General features: G+C 47.6%; 2 protein-coding genes across 2 annotated transcripts in view; both read left to right on the top strand.

The window, feature by feature from the left end:
• The first annotated feature begins 278 nt into the window (after window positions 1-278).
• Window positions 279-12,130, top strand: Krt77 (keratin 77, type II). Its single transcript, XM_005397125.2, has 9 exons — window positions 279-956; window positions 4,506-4,720; window positions 5,892-5,952; window positions 6,478-6,573; window positions 7,451-7,615; window positions 9,118-9,243; window positions 9,364-9,584; window positions 10,033-10,067; window positions 10,518-12,130. Exons 1-9 carry the CDS (start codon window positions 381-383, stop codon window positions 10,805-10,807), a joined length of 1,785 nt encoding a protein of 594 aa, XP_005397182.1. The 5' UTR covers window positions 279-380; the 3' UTR covers window positions 10,808-12,130.
• Window positions 12,131-20,065: 7,935 nt separating this feature from the next.
• The window catches only part of Krt1 (keratin 1, type II), a gene marked incomplete at its 3' end in the record, with an annotated part of 4,090 nt that continues 2,745 nt past the window's right edge, over window positions 20,066-21,410 (top strand). Inside the window, 1 exon segment of the mRNA XM_013521011.1 lies at window positions 20,066-20,721. Coding sequence (XP_013376465.1) covers window positions 20,140-20,721 — 582 coding nt within the window.

Here is a 21,410-nt window from a genome sequence, read left to right as displayed (position 1 = left end):
TAAATGGTGGAGTTGCTTAGGAAGACATCAATTAGTGATTTGGGGAGAAACTGTATAGGAACTAGATCCTGAGAGATTATTACATTCTGATCTCTCTATGGCATGAGATAAATGATAAATGATCAAGTCAGGGAAGTTTGTCTGCGATGTAATTTCTGCAACACACAGGTGTGAGGGTTTAAGCAGATGTTACTGGCTGGCAACTAAACACTAATACTCCCCTCCCAGGACTCTGAAGGGGCCCAGCCCAGCTGATGTGTGTATATATAGGGACTGAGCCAGGTTTCTCCCAAAGGAGTAAAAGCTCCTTCCCTCCCTGATCTCTGCCTTCTTCCAGCTGTGCTCTTGTTCTTGCTGTGCCTCTGGTTGCTCCAGCAACCATGAGCCGCCACTTTAGTTCTCAATCTGCATTCAGCTCAAGAAGCAGGCGGGCCTATGCCTACAGGTCTTCCTCAGGCTTTGGTGATGGGAGTCGGGCTGTGGGGTCTGTGAGTCAGGGCTGGGGGAGGCCTGGTTCTGGTGGATATGGGGGCCACGGAAGAGGGTTTAGCTCTAGGAGTCTTTTCAACCTCGGTGGCAGTAAAAGTATCTCCTTGGGCCTGGTGGGGAGAAGTGCCAGTGGTTTCCACCAGGGTAGGGGAGCAGCAGGAGGATTTGGAGCAGGCAGAAGGTTTGGGGGTTATGGTTTTGGCAGTAGTAGTTTTGGGGGTGGGAGATTTGGAGGTAGTCACCATGGAGGAGGTGGTTTGGGGGCTGCAGGATTTGGGGCTATCAATCTTGGGTCTTCGGGCTTTGGTCCTTCATATGCTCCGGGTGGCATCCATGAGGTGACCATTAATGAGAGCCTCCTAGAGCCACTTCACTTGGAAGTGGACCCTGAAATTCAGAGGATCAAGACCCGGGAACGGGAACAGCTTATGGTTCTCAACAACAAGTTTGCTGCCTTCATTGATAAGGTGAGTACCATAGGGGCAGACAGGGTCTTTGGTCACAAAATCTTTCACCCTACTGTGCTGTTTCAGTTTGACGATGACAATCACCTACAGGCATGTATGCCCTTGGATCTTAGGAGGATATTTAGGCTCCTTGGGGCAATTTTCTTTCTATTCCCTTTTGGCAGGAAAGCAGATAAATGGTGTGAAAATACTCAACAGATGTACAGTGTAGTAAGCTAATTCTCATTCATCAGTATTCACTTTTCATATACCCATGAATCTGTCCAACCATCTACTCAGCCACACACCTACCCATCTGTTCATTCAGCTATACAGCCTTTCCTTCCTCTGTGCCTCTCTTTACACACACACACACACACACACACACACACACACACACACACTCACCTACCCATCCATATACCCATCCATCAGCACACATCCATCTATCCATCCATCCATCCATCCATCCATCATTCATTCCTCCCTCCTTCCATCCATCTGTCCATTCATCTGAACACATCCATCCATCCATCCACTTGTCCACACAATCCATTCACTTATCTGTCATCCACCCACTCATACAATCCATTCATTCATCTATCCATCCATCTACCATCCATATGTAGCCATCCATCTTTCTATCAACACAGCTGCATGCACCTATTTATGCATACACACACAACCTACCCCCATTATCCACACTCATACACTCATCCATCCATATACATATTCATAAATTCAGCTACCCATCTATCTACCTATTCAGCCCATAAATATTTACTAAGCATCTATCATGTGCCAGTGATTGTGCTAGGTACCACAGGGGTGACAGGATACAAGCAGTCCCACATTTAAAGGCAAGAGAATTAACACAGAAATGTATGAGAAATGTATTAATAGGGATAAGACTCTCTGGGCCAATGAAGTTCAAAGGAAAGCATCGTAAGCTCTACCTGCTGGATTCTGGGAGAGCGTTTCTGAGGCCCTGGTCTGACCTGAGTCTTGAAGGTAGAAGAGGAGTCAAACAGCTTCAAAGAGAAGAAGGCATTTCCCGATGGAAGGACCAGGAGACATGAAAGTGTAATATCTTTTGGGAATTTCAGATGGTTAAGATTCCTGAGGAAAATGGCATAATAGGAGGATGAGGGGAGAAGTAGAGAGGAAGCTCTGGAGGTAGGCAGGAAAGTAGTCTGGGAAAGCCATACAAGGCCTAGGTGACTGGGCTTTTGCTGAGAGTGAAAGTCAGTAGTACACAATGCAGCATTCTCAGTTCCCCGTAGCTCATCCAGGGCCACAACAGGGGCAGATGCAGCCACGGAAGCTCTTCTCACTAGTTCCCTGGCTAAACCTCAGAGTAGATTTGGTTCAGGGCCAAACATCCAGGCAGAGGCTAGCAGAACAGCCATGGTAAAGATCTTCCTCTAGACCTGCCTTTCTCTCAGAGGTGGAGGCATAGTGGCCATTGCCTGCTATCAGGGCAAACACTGGGGACTGGACAGAGTATGTGACCAAGAGGAGGAGGGGTAGAGTGTTGAGGCCTAGAGGCAGCCAAAAAGTAGTTCAGCAAAGCATAGTGCTTCTGGCTACCTCTGGTGACTCTGGATTGGAAATGTGGCTAAATATCACACTACAGACACAGGCACATACTGAGAGGGTTTGATCAGAACAAGAAAGAAGGTGAAGGTGACTTTAAAGGAGGAGATATACCAAGTGGTCAAGGCTGAGGCAGGGAGGAGCAGGGAGAAACCAGTGAAATGACCACAGGCTTGTGTTACTGATTTGAGATTCTCATTGGATTATGGTTCCTGCCATTAACAGAGCATCTGTCTGGTTTTATGGCATGGGGCTGTAGGCAGAGGGCAAGGTGCAAAAGACTTCAGCTTCCTGACCCTCTGTAAGGACAAGATCTGTGATAACCAAGGGCAGAGATTCCTCAGCCAGGTGGGCTCTGGTCTGGAAGTAAGAAGGCTTCAGTTACAGGGATTCTGACCCTGGTCCCAGGACTGGTCTTCCTGTATTTCCCCTTTGCCCTGTATAGCCTTTTCTTAGCAGTGCAGCAGACCCATAGTTCCTCCATTTAAATTCTCCACTGGCTTCTTGTGTCATTTGGAATAAAAGCCAGGCTCCTACAAGACCCTATATGATGTGGCTTCCACTGCACAGATGCTGCTATAAGATTCTTTCTTTGGTCCCCACAGTGCCATTGCCACTAAGCGCAGGCCTTTGACTGAGCATTGAATTGCTTTTTCTGGGTGTGTCACCACACAGTAAAAATAGGCAGGGGCAGAAACTCCTCCCAGGGGTGTTTCGGGCTGTGTTGATAAGCTTTGTGAGAGGTGCTGATTGCCTAACCTCTTGCTTTGCTAAAGCCAGCAAAAATGAGGCATGGGAAATAGTGAACACTGTCCAGCTTAGAATCATGATCCAAAGGGGGTTACCAAGGACTGACCACTGGACGGGTAGGCACAGCAGCTGGGGTTCTGGGTACCCTCCCTGGTGTCTCAGTAAAAGGCATGCCTGCAGGGTTCTGCTCTGGTGGCACAAAGCAGTGGGTTTGTTCCTTTGCACAGCTTCTGGAGGAGGGAGCTTGACTTTGGAGGGATGTGTATGTATGAGGGGGTGTGAATGTGTGAATGTGTGGGTGTGAGTGCATGTACCGACACACACAAGTCCCTGAGCAAAGCACAGAGGCAGAAGCACCATCTCTTTCAGCACCGGGTGGGAGGCTGCATTTCTCCATTTGTGAGAAACTGGTACAGGGAAGATAAAAGCTGGTCGTTATTATGTAAAGTACCAAGGCCATGCACTTGGTCTACACAGCCAGCCACCTTTCTGGCCCTTGTATCTCACCTTTTATGGAGTTTTGAGGGAAGAGGGCATGAAAATTTAGGGAGTTGCCCGCTCCCCATTTCCTGGGCTATTAAGGAAAGAGCAACTTGAGTATTTCCCAAACACCTGCTGACCACCCAAAGGGTCACTTGAGTATATTGCACAATTTAAAAAATGAGACCATTTAAAAAAATTCCTATATAGGTTACTTTCCTGAAACTTACTGGCAGTCAGAAGAGGTGGTGGTGGCTATGGGGGGCTCCCAGGGAAGCTTTCTTAGGAATCAATTCTAATATCCCAAGCCAGTTGTCTCCTTATTTCCTCCCATCTTTAATCAACCACAAAGAGAAAGGAGCCTTGGTTTTTTGCTGTTTCCCACTTTTGGAAACACCATTTCCTTAGGTTAGCATGGATGGATTGAGTACAGAGGTGACAACTCTGTGATGTAAATGTTCGTAGCTGAATGAAACATGGCACTCATTGGAGGTGATGTAGCTTCAAAACCAGGGTGAGCTCACTGTTCATTTTAGGCAAGTTGACCCGGAGCCATTGGTCACCATCAGAAACCACATTGCTTTCTGTTTTCTTGGTCCCAGGCAAGGAGAAGCTTTCTGATCCCTAGAAGGTTCACCCTGATTCTTTTGGGGTCTGGCTTGCAATGGGGCTGCTGATCACCCTTCCTGTGGAGGAGTTGCTCTGACCCACAGCCTGGGGGTGGGCCGGGGTCCTTGCTCTTAGGTGCGATTCCTGGAGCAGCAGAACCAGGTGCTGCAAACTAAATGGGAGCTGCTGCAGCAGGTGGACACCTCAGTACGGACCAACAACCTGGAAACCTTCTTTGAGAGCTACATCAGTGAGCTGCAGAGGAAGGTGGATGTTCTTAATGCTGAGCGGATGCGCAAAGCCTCAGAGATCAAGAGCATGGAGGATGTTGTGGAGGACTACAAGAACAAGTGAGGCACCCGTAGGATAAAGGGGTTGGGAAACAACACAGGAGGGAACTGATTCACAACGGGCAAGGCATTCTGCTGCAGTGTTCATGTGTGAGAGGTGGGACTGGGATAGTGAGGTGCAGTTGTGTGGGCTGTGCACTGCACGGTACAGGAGACACCACTGTACACAGGGCAGCCTGGTAGGATGGAACTGTCAGTTGTACTGAGGGGGGAGGGGCAGGATTGCTTTTGTGGATGTTAGAACCAAAAAGGCTCTGCCACTCTGCCATTAGCTGCTAAGTTCTTTGGTTCTCACATTAAAATGAGGGTAGTAACTTCCTTGATGGATTATTGTGACAGATAAGTCTATGGTTCTCAAACTGTGGCGTGCATCAGCTTGCTGAAATCAGATCACTGAGCTCCACCCCTAGAGTTTCTGCTTTAGTAGGTCTGGGACGGGGCCAGAGCATTCTCATTTTTAACATGTTACCGAAAGGTGCTGATGCTCGTGGATTGGGGACCACACTTTGAGAAGGACCTGTTAAGATGAAATTATGCTTAGCAAGTTCTTTGTACAGTACCCACACATGCCAAGCAGTCAATAAATGCCAGCTGTTATTAATAATAATGTTAGGGGTTGCACGAATTGTCAAACAACATCAGCTGTTCTTGAGCAATTGTGCAGATGACTCAATGGTTTCTCTCTCTGTCTTCCTCCCTGATACACTTGTATAGTGCCAGGGAGACCCAAGGGAGTGTGAGCCAGCAGGGGAAAGTCAAACTCATACTGGAAGTGCTGGGGGGCAGAATTGTAGGGGCAAATTTTTCTTAAACAATTCAGTAAAAGTGGTGGTTACTTTATGTTTTTAATGGAGAGAAAAATGATGGAGTTTGACATATTTATAAAGGTAAAACATCAGAATAAAAATGGGCATTTTGGGAGCTTTCTGTGTGGCTCCAGGTTTCTTAGCTGGGTTACTGCCCCTCTGCTGGTTTGGGGAACTGAGATTTGGCTTCAGAGCTCAGCAGGGTGAGCACCAGGCCCTGGCAGCGGCCAATGAGCATTGTGAGCCAGGGTCTCGGAGTCCAGGACAGCAGAGATTTGGGGAAGCCTGAGCTTTCTGTGGTGAACAGATGCCTCAGGGAGCCAAGGTCAGCCCTGCAGCTCTCTGTGCTCCTTGCCTTCCCCCAGGTATGAGGAAGAAATCAACAAGAGGACCAACACTGAGAATGAATTTGTGGTTCTGAAGAAGGTAAAGGAAAGGGAAGTCCCAAGGGCGGCGGTGGACCCAAGAGATCGGGTAGAGTGAGATACTCCAGTGGGATGTTTGGTGACATGGACAGAATGACTTCTAGGGCCATCTTGATGCGCGCAGTCCAAAGTTAGGGCTCTTATGCTGAAGGGCAAGGAAATCTGAAATGGATGTTGCTAGGATTCTGTAGAATCGTCCTGTTCACATCTCTCCAGGCTTCTTAAAGTGACAGTAAATTAGCTGACAGCTTTTGAGTGTCAGTTCTGTGTGTCCTTGGGACTGGGGAAGTATCGGGTGCTGTATGTGTAGCTGCCAGAGGAATGGTGGTTTGTGTCATGCCTCCTTCTCCTTTTGGCCAGGATTGTCAGGGTTTGCAGGTTTCTGATTTGACTGAGGTTGAATGTTGGCATTTATAGGCCAGGAAAAAAATTCAGGGAGATTTTGTCATTTGCCTGGGCCACCCAGCAAGCTTGCATGCCAGAGATTCCTGAGTGACAGTGTCAAACATCTTTGTTTCTTCTTTAGGATGTGGATGCTGCTTATATGAACAAAACGGATCTGGAATCCAAAGCAGACACATTGTTTGAGGAGGTCAATTTTCTAAAATATTTATTTGAAATGGTGAGTTCAGCTCTTATGAAGGACTCCTTTCTTTTCTCACAAGGGGTATGGATTGAAAGAGGGAGGTCTGGAACCTAACACTCCCCCCTAGAAACTCATCTCCCCAGGTCCCCAGCTCTGTGAGTCTGGAGTCAGCCATCCTCCCAACCCCCAATTTTCAGAGCTCCTGGGTGAGGGGAGTGGAGATGAAGTTTTCTCTGCTTCATGGTGTCCAATCCGTCTGGAAAACGATGTTAACACTGGGACATATAGCAGAAAAACCAACCAGAAACCTTCATGCACATGCACCATGGTGGGGAGCTGATGGGGTCATTAGAGAATTCTGCAGAAGATGACAATGTGGATCTTAGAGGGAGTGAAGACAGACAGCAGGGGTACGGTATGCTCTTTCATCCTGATCCTCCTGTTGCCTGTGTCTGATTGGATATATGCTGTGTTAGGAGCTCTCCTTATGAGATGGGCATCTCCATTCTACAGAAGAGAAAGCAGAGACAGTGTAAGATTAAATTACTTGCTAGGTCACCCAGCTAGTCAAATGAGTGGCTCCCTAGCTGGAGTCCCTTCTGTTGCTTCAAAACTCTCATGGTTTTGAGGGGGTTAGTATACATGTTGAGGGCCTCAGCTCCTGGCAGCCAGGTGAAAATAAGGCCAGGATGGAGGGTCTGGGAGAGGCATGATGGGGAGTTGTTTCCTTCTTCCTGGAGGCTAAGCCTGGGCCCCATTACCTTTACCTAAGGTAGTTAGGACTCTCCCATTCACCCACAATTTAAAGACTTTCTCCCAAGACTCCTGCTGGCCCAGGCTTGTGGCTTCTCCATGGAAACTGAAGACTCTAGGGTGGGAGTGAAAGGAATCAACACAATTCCATGTATCATAGGAGCTGTCCCAGATGCAGACCCACATCAGTGACACTAATGTCATCCTATCCATGGATAATAACCGCACCCTGGACCTGGACAGCATCATTCAAGCAGTGCAGGCTGAGTATGAGCTGATCATACAGAGGAGCAAGAATGAGGCTGAGACGCTGTACCAGACCAAGGTGAGCAAGGCCCCCAGATTTGCACCCCCAAATAAATAGATATTTCCAAGGATTGGTATCATCTTCCCTTTATTCCTAAAGTACACCATGTTATAGAAACTTTAGAAATTATGGCTAAAGGTTACCAATAACTCATCACCCTAGTTCTGCCAGTTATTTGCAGCTAACATTTATGGAGAACTCACAGGTTCCAGGCACTATACACATGCTTAATATATCTTCTCATTTAATCCCTAAAACAATCCCTACAGGTAAGGATTTCATTATCACTATTTTACAAATAATACAGTGTGAGATTCCCTAAACTTCGTAGCAAGCAAATGGCACCAGAGCCTAATTAAACTTGGGTGTGCTGTTTACAAACCCTTATTCTTAATCACTACAGTGCTTTTAGTTGTTTCATTATAGTATCCATTAAAATATAACTTTGTACTTTTCACCCTTCTGTTTTACTTACCACTTATGAATACCTTACTATGATAGTAAATATTCTACATTCCAGTACAACATATCCTATTATGAGACTCTCATGGTTTATATCCTATTATGGTTTATATCCTATTATTTTATATCATATCCTATTATGAGACTCTACATGCTCCCATATTAGAGAAACATATACATAGTTAAGTCCTTGGGAATATCTTTGGTTACTTTTTTTAACCATAAATTGACCCGGGCCTTTTCGGATGATGAAGACTATAGGTGAAGGGATAAACATGACAGCCAAGTTACCAAATCCTGAACAGCTGGCACTGGATGATATGCTCTGCAAATTATTTAAGGCCAGTTCCAATCCTGGCTGATCTCTGTCTGTCCCACTGTTCCACAGATAGATATTCTTGGATGGAACGGATTTTGGTATTGAACTGGGAAGGCATGTAGTCAGTAGTGAAAACATCAGAAAACTGGTTCTCTTGAATCAACTCTCCCTCCATCATGCCCTGTGGGATAGAGATAGAAATAAGAGAAAGAGGGAGAGAAGGAAAAGAGGGAGTGAGGGAAAATAGGGAGAGAGAGGGAGAGGGAGCGAGCAAATGTGAACAAACATGGAACACGCTGAGGGCATCTGAGGACAGGTGGTTCTCCCTCATAGGGAAAATCATCCTGGAGAAGGGTAGGAAATAAAATGGTAGAGTGGAAAAAGTGAGGGGTTCCAGTGTGGATAAGGACCAGTGTGAAAGTTTAGCTGTACAAAAAATGAGGTTAAAAAAAGCATCAAGAAGCAAGGTTTGCTGGCTGAGATATGAGCCTGCTCAGAGAATGGTAGGAATAAAGGAGAGTTGGTACACAGGTGTGTGTGTGTGTGTGTGTGTGTGTGCATGCATGTGTGTGTGTTTGCCGCTCAGGTGAGAAGTTTGGTACGGGTGCACGTGTGGTACCACAGTTATAGGTGGGCTTATTCTGGAACTTCCCAGGGGAGAACAGCATGGACCCATCCCTTTCTGGGGGAGCTCACAGTGAGCAGCAGGTGCTGACCATGATGTGCCTTTGACCCTTAGTACCAGGAACTCCAGATCTCAGCAGGAAGACATGGAGACGACCTGAAAAATACTAAGATGGAGATTTCTGAGCTCAATCGCAACATCCAGAGGATGCAGGCAGAGATTGCCAGTGTCAAGAAGCAGGTGGGATGGGTGCTCAGAGTGGGCTGACAAGAGTGGGCCCTGCCTCCCGCTGTGCCCTGCCAGATCATGCTCCCCAAACTCAACACCTACTTAGTGGTTCTCCAACTCTCTCTGATGTAGATTGAACAGGCACACTCGGCCATTTCGGATGCTGAGGAGAGAGGAGACCGGGCCCTCCAGGATGCAAAACAGAAGCTACAGGACATGGACGAGGCCCTGCAGCACTCCAAGGAGAACTTGGCCCGGCTGCTGCGTGACTACCAGGCAATGCTGGGGGCCAAGCTGTCCCTGGATGTGGAGATCGCCACCTACCGCAAGCTGCTGGAGTGTGAGGAGCTCAGGTGAGTGTGGCAGCAGGTGAGTGTGTTCCCAGCCAAAGCTGAGGATGCAGCCATGGAGTGGTGGGACTGTTTGGAGAGAAGACGATCTTCTCTATTCTTCTGGGAAGACTGGTAATCTAGGGTGGAGAGAAACACTCACTTTAGAAGCACAGGCTGTGTGAGTTGCTAGGGTGGAAGTCATTGGGATCATAACCCAGACTCCCAGCCCCATGTGTCCACGCCCCTACCCAAGCCACTGCAGCCAGGTGGCGACTCCCATGCCGAAAGGCTTCTGAAAGGCTGAAGGTCCTGCTAGTCCCACTGGCCCCTAGCCTCTGCTATGCACACACATTTCCCCGGAGTCTTGGGGACAGCTATCTCTTCACACAGACATCTCTGCTCCTGGCGTCCTCTGCTGATGTCTTCAGACCCCCTGGGTCTGGCTGATGTGTATGTTTTGCTTTTGCAGGATGTCGGGAGAGCTGCAGAATCAAGTAAGCATCTGTAAGTAGCAGGGTTGAAGGACAGAAGTGGCTGATGCTGGGCAGAGGGCAGGGCTGGGGAAGGTTGCCAGGTGGTGGGCAGTAACTGGCATGTGGCATTTTAGCTTCCAATCCCGTTCAAAGAACTCAAAAGTAAGCAAAGAGTGCTGCAGAGTGGAAGAATTGGTTGAAATAAATGGTTATGATATCAGGTCTGCTTATCTTAATTTTGACGATACTTAATCAGCAGCCTGTGGACGTCTTCAGGATAGGTACTCAGTAAACAAAGAATGTGTTATTGAAAGGCCGAGGAGCGCTTTTTAAGTGGAAGGATTTTTGACTACCAGTGTATCTGTTTGCATGTTGGTCCACCAAGGGTCAAAGATGTAGGAGGCTGCCGATGTCAGGGTGGGTACAGCTGGGTCCCCCTGCAGGGTCCTTCTGATCCTCTGCTCTGTCCTCTACCCCACAGCGGTGCAGAGCAGCCAGGTGACCATGAGTGGCAGCGGCGGCGGTGGAGGTGGCTCCGGAGGTTATGGAGGCGGCAGCTATAGCAGCGGCGGGGGCAGTTCTGGAGGCCAAGGTTCCCATAGGGGCAGTGGCGGTGGCTACGCGAGCGGCAGCGGCGGCGGGAGCTACGGAGCCAGCAGCAGGAGCAGCAGCAAGTACCGTGGCGGCAGGAGCAGCGGCGGTGGCGGCTCCTCGCGTGTGCAGATCATCCAGACCTCCACCAACTCCTCCCGCAGGCGGTTCGTGGAGTAGAGGCCGAGCTGAGGCGGTGTCAGAGTTCCGCACTCCGAGAAGGCGCGGGACTTCTGTTAAGGCCCCCCAACCCCTCCACACTCTCCCTGACTCTCACTTAGCTCTACCTGAGGGATCTCAGAAATTTTGTCCATAAATTCAGTTCTAGGTGGGGAAGCAGGGTGGCTAAACCCAGTTAGCCCTCTCTCTTTGGAGGGCACTGAATCTGATGTCACAGTCAGACATCTCCTTATCGGGCCTCCCCTAGGCTGCCTCTGCTCCTGTCCCTGGGGAAACTTCACAGCCTAGTTAAGAGGTGGAGGGAAAGAGCCTATGAAGCAGCTTCACCACAGAGAATCCAGAGTTGATGTCAACTACACCAAAGGTCTTCCTCCCAGGTGCTTTGCCCACACCTGGGCCTCTCCATGAGCAACAGTCCATCCCTTGGGGACCAGGGAATAATCCCTTTGGACAAGTGGCTGATTTCCCAGAAACTAGCTCGGTGAGGTACCTTTGTACCAGGGCCAATTCCTGCTTCATGGTCTGTAGCCTCACACTTGCATGTTGGTGGCAGGTGTAGATTTGCTGCCTACATCATATGCCCATAGGTCACACCTGTCCTGATCCTGTCCCCAGAAATGTTATCCCCAGTACCAGGTGGGAGTATTCAGCAGCCAGGTGAGCACATCTTGTCTAAAAGAGGAGTATATCCTTGTCCAAAGGGAGGATTGTCCTTAGCAGTGGGTGGAGGGGTGATAGACAGTCAAATTCTGCTTCTGTCCTGCCCCTCCAGCCAGCTCCATTCTTTGGAAACCTGTCCCTTTCCAGAGCCTTCTCCATTAGGGCTGTGCTGAGAACTGCTCCACGGGCTTGGTACCTGCACCCCAGCTCTGCTCCAGGCCCCGGGCCCAGGAGTGTGAGCATCTGTCTTGGGTTTTGGGCTTAGGTCCATCTGAAATCTCCCCATTTTTTGCAAGGCAGTTGGTGGTTTTTTCTAAGACCTTGTAAGTTCCTCTGCCTTCTGTTCTCTGTGGCTCTGAGTACTTTGTGAGACTGTAACTCCTAATTCAGAGTCATATATAAAATGCTTGAAATGTGTTGGAGGTGTAGGAGGGGGAACTGACAGAGGGAGTGTGGTTTGCTTCTCAGATCTGGAGTCTACTTCATGTACTTGGCAAGTCTACACAGCCACCGTGTCCGTGATTCTATCAGGGCATTTGATGGGTCCCGTATGGGCCCCTTGGGGAGGGCTTATGACTTCATCATTTCTTGGTCAAAAGTTTTACCCTCTGGGCTTGGCATTTCTGTTCTCTTTAAAATAAAATGTTCTGTAATCTCAAAATACCATTTGGTCAGATGAGTTAATTCTTTAATTTTTTTCAGGTCTTTGAAATTGCTTATACTTGGGAAGTTGAGATTTATTACTTTTATTATTTTTATTGTGCAACCACCACACTATCTTGAAGATCCTTGCAGATATCATTTTTACTAATCCTTAAAGTGGCCTATTGTTCAAGAGTCACTTATACATTGTTCAGTGGCATTTATTAACTTCCTGTCAAGTGGTCAGCTGTGGCATAGGCACTGGGAATTTGAGGTTGCATGAACATGTTTCTGAATGTTCAGGTGCTCACAACTCAAACGATGTAGTATGAGGGACAGGAAGCTTCAGAGGGAGGAGAAACTGGAGTGTGTGCCTCTGTGCTTCACCTAGCTTGAGGGTGGAAGCCAGGACCTGAGGATGCAGACAGATCCACCAGAACAGGAGTAGTGAGACCTTCCGCAGGTACCAGTGCTGTGGGAGGGAAGTTTGGTCTCAACAGCCTTCTGGAAGACTGTAGGGGCTGGGGATATAGCTCAGAGGCATAAGTGCTTGCCAGGCAAGCCTGAGGTCATGAGTTTGATTCCCAGTACCAAAAAAAAAAAAAAAAAAAAATCTCATATGGAGGACAGGCAAGAGGAACGGGACTGGAAACAATGGGGACAGGCATTGGATGTCATGTGACTGGTTTGCTCAGAGACTCAGAGAGAGGGTGAATATGTGTGAGTGAAAGGGAGAAGCAAGACAGGAGAAACAGCTGGGAGGCTCATTAATTGCGTGGGGGTCAAGGGGGGTTTTCTTTAATTGATGCCTTGAGGGAGGTGAAGATGCAGAGATTTAAAAAGGGAATGAGGTAAACCATCGCCTTACCCTGTGAAGTGTTTTTGAATCCCTGAAAGGAGTCACATGAAGGCTGTGATTTGCTTTCTCACTTCCTGAAGGAATACGGTTGGAATTTGCACATGGGATTTACTCAAATATGATTGCTGCCCATACTGATAATATGTTATGTTCTCAGGCACACCCAAAGTTCTCTCTGACAAGTTTCTCTGCATCTCTCCTGTTGTAATAGCAGGTCTGTTGGAGGCAGGCTGGGCAAGGAAAAGATGGGTAGAGTGTGTTCTCAAAAGGACAAAGACGGGACAAAGAGATGAAACCCAAGGGCACAAAGACTAGGCAGGAAGACCTGGATAGACAGCAGTGACCATAAAAATGATTGAAAGTGTTCAGCTGGCAGTGACAACACACCAGTCACTAGGGTGTGGTGGCTGCTGGGTAAGGCCGTGGGAACCAGGAGGAGGAGAGCCAGGAGGAGGGCTTGTGTAGGGCCTTCTGTCAGCAGGCCACTCCGGGGCTGTGAGTGCCAAGGGCAGTAGTAAGAGAAGTCTACTCAGAGGAGAGCAATCAGGACAGCGGTGATGGGGAGCCAGAAGGCTGGCTACATGAAGAATGGTTGGAGGACCTGAAGAAAAGTCTCAGGAGAAAGACGAGAGCTAAGTGCAAAGATCTAAAAAAGTTCCTTAGGAAAGGGGGATTTGGTCTCAGCTAATGACCCAGATGGATAGGTAGAGACTACAGCAGATTTAGTTGCATGCAAGAAGCACCTTCCTATGGTCCTGAGATAGGAAGGGGCACCTGGGGAGTTACCAAGTTTCAAGCAGAGGTTGGCTAGCCACGTGGAAGGAGGTTGAGGGAAGGAGGATGGGTGGGGACATGTGTATGGAGCATTTTACATCTTTGTGGCTCTAAGAGTTCGTATAGCAGAGCCTGAGAAAAAAGAATTGCACACTCCATGTTTAATAGAAAGAATAAGGTCAAATGCCAGGGAAGGAGAAAGTCATGGAGAGGCCTTAGGGCCTAGCTTGGATCATAAAATGAATCCAAAGTTCTGGCATCATCAGACCTATTACAGGGCCTGGATTAATCACGTGCCTGTGTATGATAGGGAGGAATATAGGTTGACTCTTGGGAAAAAGCACAAGAGCAAGGCCAACCAGAGGTCATCTTTCCTGTTCCTCTCCTGGGAAGGAATCAGGATTGTCCCAGAAAATATGACCCTGATCTTTCTCTTTAGAAGACTTAACCGTCTCCATCAGAGAGGACTAGGGGACAGATGGAGCCAACCTGTGCCTAGGACTACTGGAGCAGAAATATCACAGGGCAGATGCATGTGAAATAAAAGTCCAAAGAAAGAGGAGTTAAGCAAGGAAGTCTTCAGTGTCTAGAAGAGCAGTTGGTGATTGATGTTCTCAGGAGAAGGAAGTTCCTCTAGGCACTTGGGCAATGGGGGTGTTAGCACCATAAGACGCTGGTGGAGGTTTCTGGTATGGATAGTGACAGGTGCCATCAGGAGTGAATGCTACTCACCTTCAGGTCACCCCAGTGACGATAACAAGCAACTTCACAACTCATACAAAGTGCTGCACATTCATTATCTCTTGTGATTCTCACTGTCTCTTTGAGAGCGCGGGGAAGGCCACACATGGGGGCTCTGCGTTCCTTCAGGGAAGCATAGAGCACTCCATCCTCACCCTGATCAATGTTTCCCACCAGGAAGATACTCAGAGGGACAGCAGAGCCACCTGATCCATTCATCAGACACTGTGGGTGTGAGATCTCAGGGGAAGTTTGGCAGCTGCTCCTCCCTCTGGAAGGTTTTGGCAGGGTGGGGTGCTCTGGAAGTCTAAATTTAATTCCACCAGCTTCTCAGACTCAGATTTTTATCTCAGGACATGGTTGACACGAGAAGCAACAACTGGCTAAATAAAATTCTAACTCCTTTTGACCTTGGATCAGATGTTCACTTCTGGGCTAAGAAAGTCCTTGATCTAAGGAAAAGCCTTGAGATGGTCACCTCATCCTCATCACACTTTGGCCTGGGTGATATCTTCAAATTAGTGAGCCAGACTCTCCAATCGTCTCTCTTCAAACACATTGTAACTCCCATGATTTTGTTGGACCTGCTTCCCCGGTTTTATCAGCTTCCCAGCCAATCCAGGAAATAGAACATCTTCAGGTTGATCAACACCCTGTTAGAGGGTGAGGCTGGGAACTTGATGTGTTGGGAAGTTCTCCAGTATGGACAGTTGGTTCCAAATGGCCCAATCCTAAACCAGGAAGGGCTCCCACCCCCGGTCTAGTGTGTTAAGCATGAGGCCAGTGTCCTCCCTGCAAAGCAGGCTCTCCTCAAAGTGAGCGGGGTGCTCCTGGCATCTGGCCTTAGCTTTCTTCAGCATCAGGTGCACCCACCACCACTAGTAAGTGTTGGGTCCCTGGCTTCCCTGTGACAGCTTTATGGGCCCTCTAAGGCTTTCTCTCACAAGTGATCTCATTTTAAGAGCTTAAACTTCCTTTCCTAGTCTTTCCAGTGTTTCCCATGAAATGGGGCTGTTCCAAAGAGTTTTGACTGTTAGATCACTTTTTGGGTCCTTCTAAATGCAAGACAAGAGAGAATCCTTCTTCTTCTCTTTATCGTGTATACTTTGCAGTCTCCTTGGAAAGCACATATAGTCCCCATTTGCAAAGGAGAAAATTTAGGCTCCAAACAGGTTGGTGACCTGCCTAGGGTCACACAGCTAGAAAGATGCAGCCAGGAGAGAAGACAGGATGGGTTGACTCCACGGCAGGGAGTATGACAAGGTCTGCTGCCTCTCTCCTACTGTGTATCTTTAGCTTCCTCTTGCCTGCCCTGGGCTCTGCTCTCACACTATCCTGAGTGGCTCTGGGGCTTCTCTCCCTGCTGTTTGTCCTTGTCAAGCCTGCCCCTCTCTTTGCACCTCTCCCTCCCGCATAAAAAACCTTCGCCCCTCCTCTGCTGCTTCTTGCTTTCAACATCTCATCCTGCCTCCCCATTGTCTAGGACTCCCCTGTACTCCTCCCAGACTTTGACTTTCCCCACTCTCCTGAAATTCCCTCTCCCACGTCTCTGGTGGAGTCCCGCAGGGCTGGGTGGCTTGTCACTGCATGCTTTTCTTGAATCCTTTTCCAGGCTCCTCCTTTAAGAAGCTCTCAAAACATCACCATACCTGCCCCTGCCCATGCCCTACAGCCTGCCTGTGGCAACCCCAGCCATCACTGCTGGGCTGTGAGTTCCACACAGGTGTTTTGGTGCTATATGGTCTAGTTCTGCCTGGGGTACCCCTTAAGTGCAGGGAGCCAGAAGATGCAGTCTTGCTTCCAAAAGGCTTACAGATCGATTGGGGATGGATGGTCACCAAATACACAAACAGACACACATGCCAATGGGCTAAGGCATGCATCAGTTTCAGTTGGATCTGGTAGCAATTGATCTCAGGAAGATTAACCCAGAGAGCAGCTATGTAGTATTAATCAAGGAGAACTTCCTGGAGGAGAGGAGAACTGGGCTTGGCCCTAGCCCCATGGAGCAGGAGGAAGAAATACATTTGCATTCAAGGGGCCTGAAAACAGACTCAGGGTGAAAAGCTCAGGGCTTGAGATATTTGGGTCCTGGAGCATGACAGTGGGAAGGGGTTTGAAGAGAGCTGCCAGGGCAACCAAAGGTCTCACAGAGAAGAAAGAAGCAGAAGTGAGCTGGGAAAATTGAGAGAAAAAGAAAAGGGTTGAACCATCTAGGGAAAGAATTGGGGAGGAAGGGTCACATCATGAGGCTGGGCAACGGGTGAGCAGGGAAAGGTGTAGCTGGTGCAGGCAGTGAAGGAAGGCAACCCAAGGACAACAGCCATTATTCTGGAGTTGGACAATTTGGCATGTCAATTACCAGCTGGGTGACCTTGGACACACATTTTAACATCTATGAACCCAAGCAGTCTTTTCTGGGCCTAGTAGCTACCATCTTGAGGCTATTTTGTGACATTTAAGTGAGATGTAGCTCCTACCATGTAGTTGGTGCCTTGCAGATATTAGTGCCTCTTTGCTGTCTCATTTTATCTTTATTTGGTTAATGCAGAGTATATACATAAGGCAGTAGGGAGGATCACAACTTTGCTCCATGTGTGATTTTTAATATTCCCATGTACCTACTACAATCTTAATGATTTAAAAGAAATGATGAACTTGGTTAGTCAATAGCACCGCACCTTCTGGGCTGCCTCAAAAAGTAAGCAGTGAAAAGGAATTTGATTCAGTCATTAGAGGATTCCCAGGAATCAATAATATGGGCTGGACAAATTTTGCTTACCTCCCTGGGCTCATGTTCTTAATCCTCGGTTGGGTAAGTTAGATGCTGTGGACTTTGAGCACCCACAGATGTTAATATTCCGCTATGTTCTGCACTCATTTATAGGAACCAGTCCCAGTGACTTGTCTTGGAATCTCTTTTCCAGTGTAGGAGGAAGATTACCAGAAAACCAAGGATCTAGTCCCAGATGTGTCTTTTCCTAGCTGAGAGTAGAGTAAATCTCTCTGAGCCTCAGTTTGTATAATCCTTTGGAAGTAGCTCGATGACCTAATTCTCAGGGCTCTTGTAGGAACATTGTTTGTGTATGTGCTTGATGGAGGTGATCTACGCAAATGTAAGCTGATGGTGATTTTTATGCCTTCTTGTTCCTTCTAGTTCCTGATTTTCTGCCTTTTCATGGTACCTCTTAGAACATGTTTGCAGCACTGTAAATTGTGCATCAATTGCTTGACTATTGCCTCTTTTTTTCTCTGTCAGTTTTATAGTTTGGAAGCACAGATCACTGCAAGGATCTGATTTTGTTTGGCACAAACATGCACACTCATATGCATGCATGCATATATGCACACTCCTCCAAAATGCTAGAAGGAATCGATTGTATGGAATGATATGCCTCATGGGGAGTATGCTGAACTAAAAGAATTTTGATCGCCTGTCCCAAGATGATTAGGCAACAGTTATTATTATGCCAAGACCATCCCACTCCCCATTGTTCCCAAGACCTGGATTACTCATTCCCTAAAGAGATGATTAGTTTAGCAGCTTAAGGACATTAGTGCTAATATGGAGTCCCAGACAACAGTGCCGTGGAGATGGGGGAGGGGAGTAATAATGAGGTGAGGATCACTTCTAGAGGAAGGTATATGGCAAATGCCATGGAAAGAGAGGAGGGAGAAGGCTTGATAGTGAGGAAGGGATGCAGAGAGTAAAGATAGTGTCTTGGCTCAGAGACAAAAGGCAACCGGCCCAAATGGCCTTCATAAACTTCCTTATCCTGCAGATTTTGCATTCCAGAGTGGACATTTTCCATGTAAGTCTATGACTTGCTGCTCACAGAACTGCTTACAGCCAGCTGAAGTTAAAGTAGCCTTCTGCCCACAGACTTTTCCATTCTATACTTATATGCAAGTGTCGGGGAGAATGCCAGGCTTCTAAGGGGCTGGGGATTTAGCTCAGCGGCAAAAGCGCCTTCCTGGCAAGTGCAAGGTCGTGAGTTCGGTTCCCGGTACCGGAGAAAATCCCTCCCCCCCCCAAAAAAAAGAATGCCAGGCTTCTAAGAAGTCTTAGAATGAAAGTCTGTGTAGGATTCTGGTCTTTCCAGATCTCAATGTCACTACTATCCATTAATATTGATCAAACGATGCTCTCAAGGAAGGCCCTGGGGTTTCCTAAACCATTGCAAAGCATGCTGGGTCCTCTCACATGGAATCAGCTTCTCCCTGCATTCTGCACCTCCAATCTCTTTTTCAGAGTGAATCAAAACACACTTTGCAAGTATTTGTGCTTGCCAGGCCTTCTGTCTTCAAGCCCTGCACAGGAGAGGCAGCTTCCCATGCTAACTGGCTTTACCTGAAGTGAACAGGGAGACTTGACCTTGCTTTGCTGTCTACAAGGTGTTGGGTCAGGTCTTGCACACTGTATGTAGCCGGCTGTCCTCAGCTCAAATCCCAATGACCATGCTGTTTGTTACCTGTGTAGACTTTGGCAGGCTTTTCAAACTCCATGCAGCAGTTTCTCATTTTAAAAACAAAGCTGTTGTAAAAATTGAGTTACTATGTATAAAATATGCAGAAGAGTATGTAGTACATGGCTGGACTTGATATCATCATCATCATCATCATCATCATCTTCATCCCCATCATCAGTATTATAATCACCTCTAGAAATGATGCAAGTTTCTCAGATCAAGTTTTCAAAACTCCCAGTATTGTCCTCCCTTTAAATCTACCCTCATCTTTCTTACTATCCAGTGTGAGGCTTGGGCAACTGGCAACTCCTTTGCTTTACCAAATGCATCACATATCTACTCGTCTCACTGCTCCACTTGCTTTTCCATTGGCCTTTGCATGCCACTCATTGATGCCTGATTTCTGTTGTTGGTGTCTCTGTTGTCTGGTTCCTGCCCTGATCTGTCTTGGGAGGAAAGGAATAACTGGGAAACTTAGAAGAGAACATGTCCTTCCTTCCTGGTCCCGCCAGAACATTTACTTATCCATCCTGTTTGATGACAGCTCCTTTTCCTCCAGTCAATCCATGCAGCACATTTATAAAAGCTGGCATTAGAAAAATTTAATTTTTTACTTGTTAAAGCCCTTAGTCTCCATCAGGAGACTAACTTGGTGAGGTTTGGTGCTGGGGGTGGAGGAGACGGGCAGGTCTCAGTTGGGTCAGAGAGCTCCTTCAGAGATGCAGACATGGAGTATTGCACCTGTTGCTCCCAGTGAGAGCATGCTTAGTAGCTTACAAGGACAAGGCAAAAATAGAAACTCACATATCTTTATGACAGTAATTATGAAATCCTTCTAAGAGACAGCAGGTAGCAGATGTGGGGTCCTATTTTCCAAAGCCACAAATGCTTTAATAGAGATCTTGTCTGATAAAAGGATTACCACATGAGCCAATCTTGCCTGCACAGCAATTTTGAGAGCCCATTCTGGGAGGTAGGTGTGTAGTGTTTATCGTGCTGTTGGGGCTCGTAAGAAATCTTGTATGGCTGCAGGCAACCAAACCCTTTAGAGGTACTGCATCTCCGATGACTCTGGAGGACCAAGCCCAATTTCCTCCCTGTATATAAGGGGAAGTCTCAGGGCTCAGGACAGAGGAGTGCTTGGCTCCTTTCCTTTCTTCTTTGCTCCTACTGCTCTCAAAGCCAACATGAGCCGGCAGTGTAGCTCCAGGTCTGTGTGCCGGAGTGGTGGAAGAGGCTTCAGCTCTGGCTCTGCAGGGCTGGTCAACTTCCACCATAGATCCTCTAGCAGCTCTGTGCGCCGCAGCGGAGGAGGTGGCGGGAGATTTTCAGGAGGATTCTGCGGGAGTGGAGGAGCTGGTGGTGGTTTTGGAAGCAGGAGTCTTGTTAACCTTGGTGGCAGCAAGAGCATCTCCATCAGTGTGGCTAGAGGAGGTGGTCGTAGTGGTTTTGGTGGTGGCTTTGGTAGTGGCTATGGTGGTAGCTTTGGCAGTGGTGGTTATGGCGGTGGTGGTTTTGGTGGTGGTGGTTTTGGCAGTGGCGGTTTTGGCAGTGGAGGCGGTTTTGGAGGTGGTGGATTTGGGGGTGGTGGATATGGGGGTGGTTTTGGGCCTGTCTGCCCTCCTGGTGGCATACAGGAAGTCACCATCAACCAGAGCCTTCTGCAACCCCTCAATGTGGAAATTGACCCTGAGATCCAAAAAGTGAAGTCTCAAGAAAGGGAGCAGATCAAATCACTCAACAACCAGTTTGCCTCCTTCATTGACAAGGTGAGTTTTTTGGCTCAGTATTCTGGGGGGAGCCGCTTCTGTTTCCTCTGAGACTGGAGAAGCCAAAACATATATGTGTTTAACCATACATTTCTGTGTTTGGACTGCTGAAAAGATACTTGTGGAATGGGCTTCTAGGAGATGTATTGGAAGTTTGCTTGGGAATGATGCTAATGACTAAACTCCCTGGACAAAGAGCCCATTGTGATGGATCTAAGCTTGGGTCAGTTGGATGTTTACCTTGAAGTATTCCTTACTTATTTCTTGAGCTGAACTGGCACTCAAGCTGAATGAAGAAAATAGAAATGAAGCTAACAGAAATTTCAAGTGTGCAAATGAGAACTGAGCCATAGAAAGAGAACTGAGTGTGAGCGGAGTGACTTGTGCTGCTTAGCGGAAACAATAGAGTGAGTCAGTGCCAAACAGCTTTTGCTGTTAGAGGGGAGCTCTACCTCTGAGAATTTCATATCGGTTCTAGGTCAGGGTACAGATTGTTTTATACTAACAATTCCAATCATCAGTTCTGGAAGAACATTCAAACCGTTTTTTCCTTTTGTGCTTAACGGTGAATAATGTCAATCCAAAGTTATCCACAATGAATTTCCACTCCAAATCTGGGATTTTCCCAATGTCATTTTTAAGTGCATATATACCCAGGTAATGAAAACTAACTCTTATTGGCTAGCTAC

The sequence above is a fragment of the Chinchilla lanigera genome, unplaced genomic scaffold (assembly GCF_000276665.1).
Source record: "Chinchilla lanigera isolate Chin_1 unplaced genomic scaffold, ChiLan1.0 scaffold00057, whole genome shotgun sequence".
In the NCBI taxonomy this organism is placed as follows: domain Eukaryota; kingdom Metazoa; phylum Chordata; class Mammalia; order Rodentia; family Chinchillidae; genus Chinchilla; species Chinchilla lanigera.
Note: the sequence above shows the minus strand (reverse complement) of the source record. Positions and strands in the feature narration are given on the sequence as shown.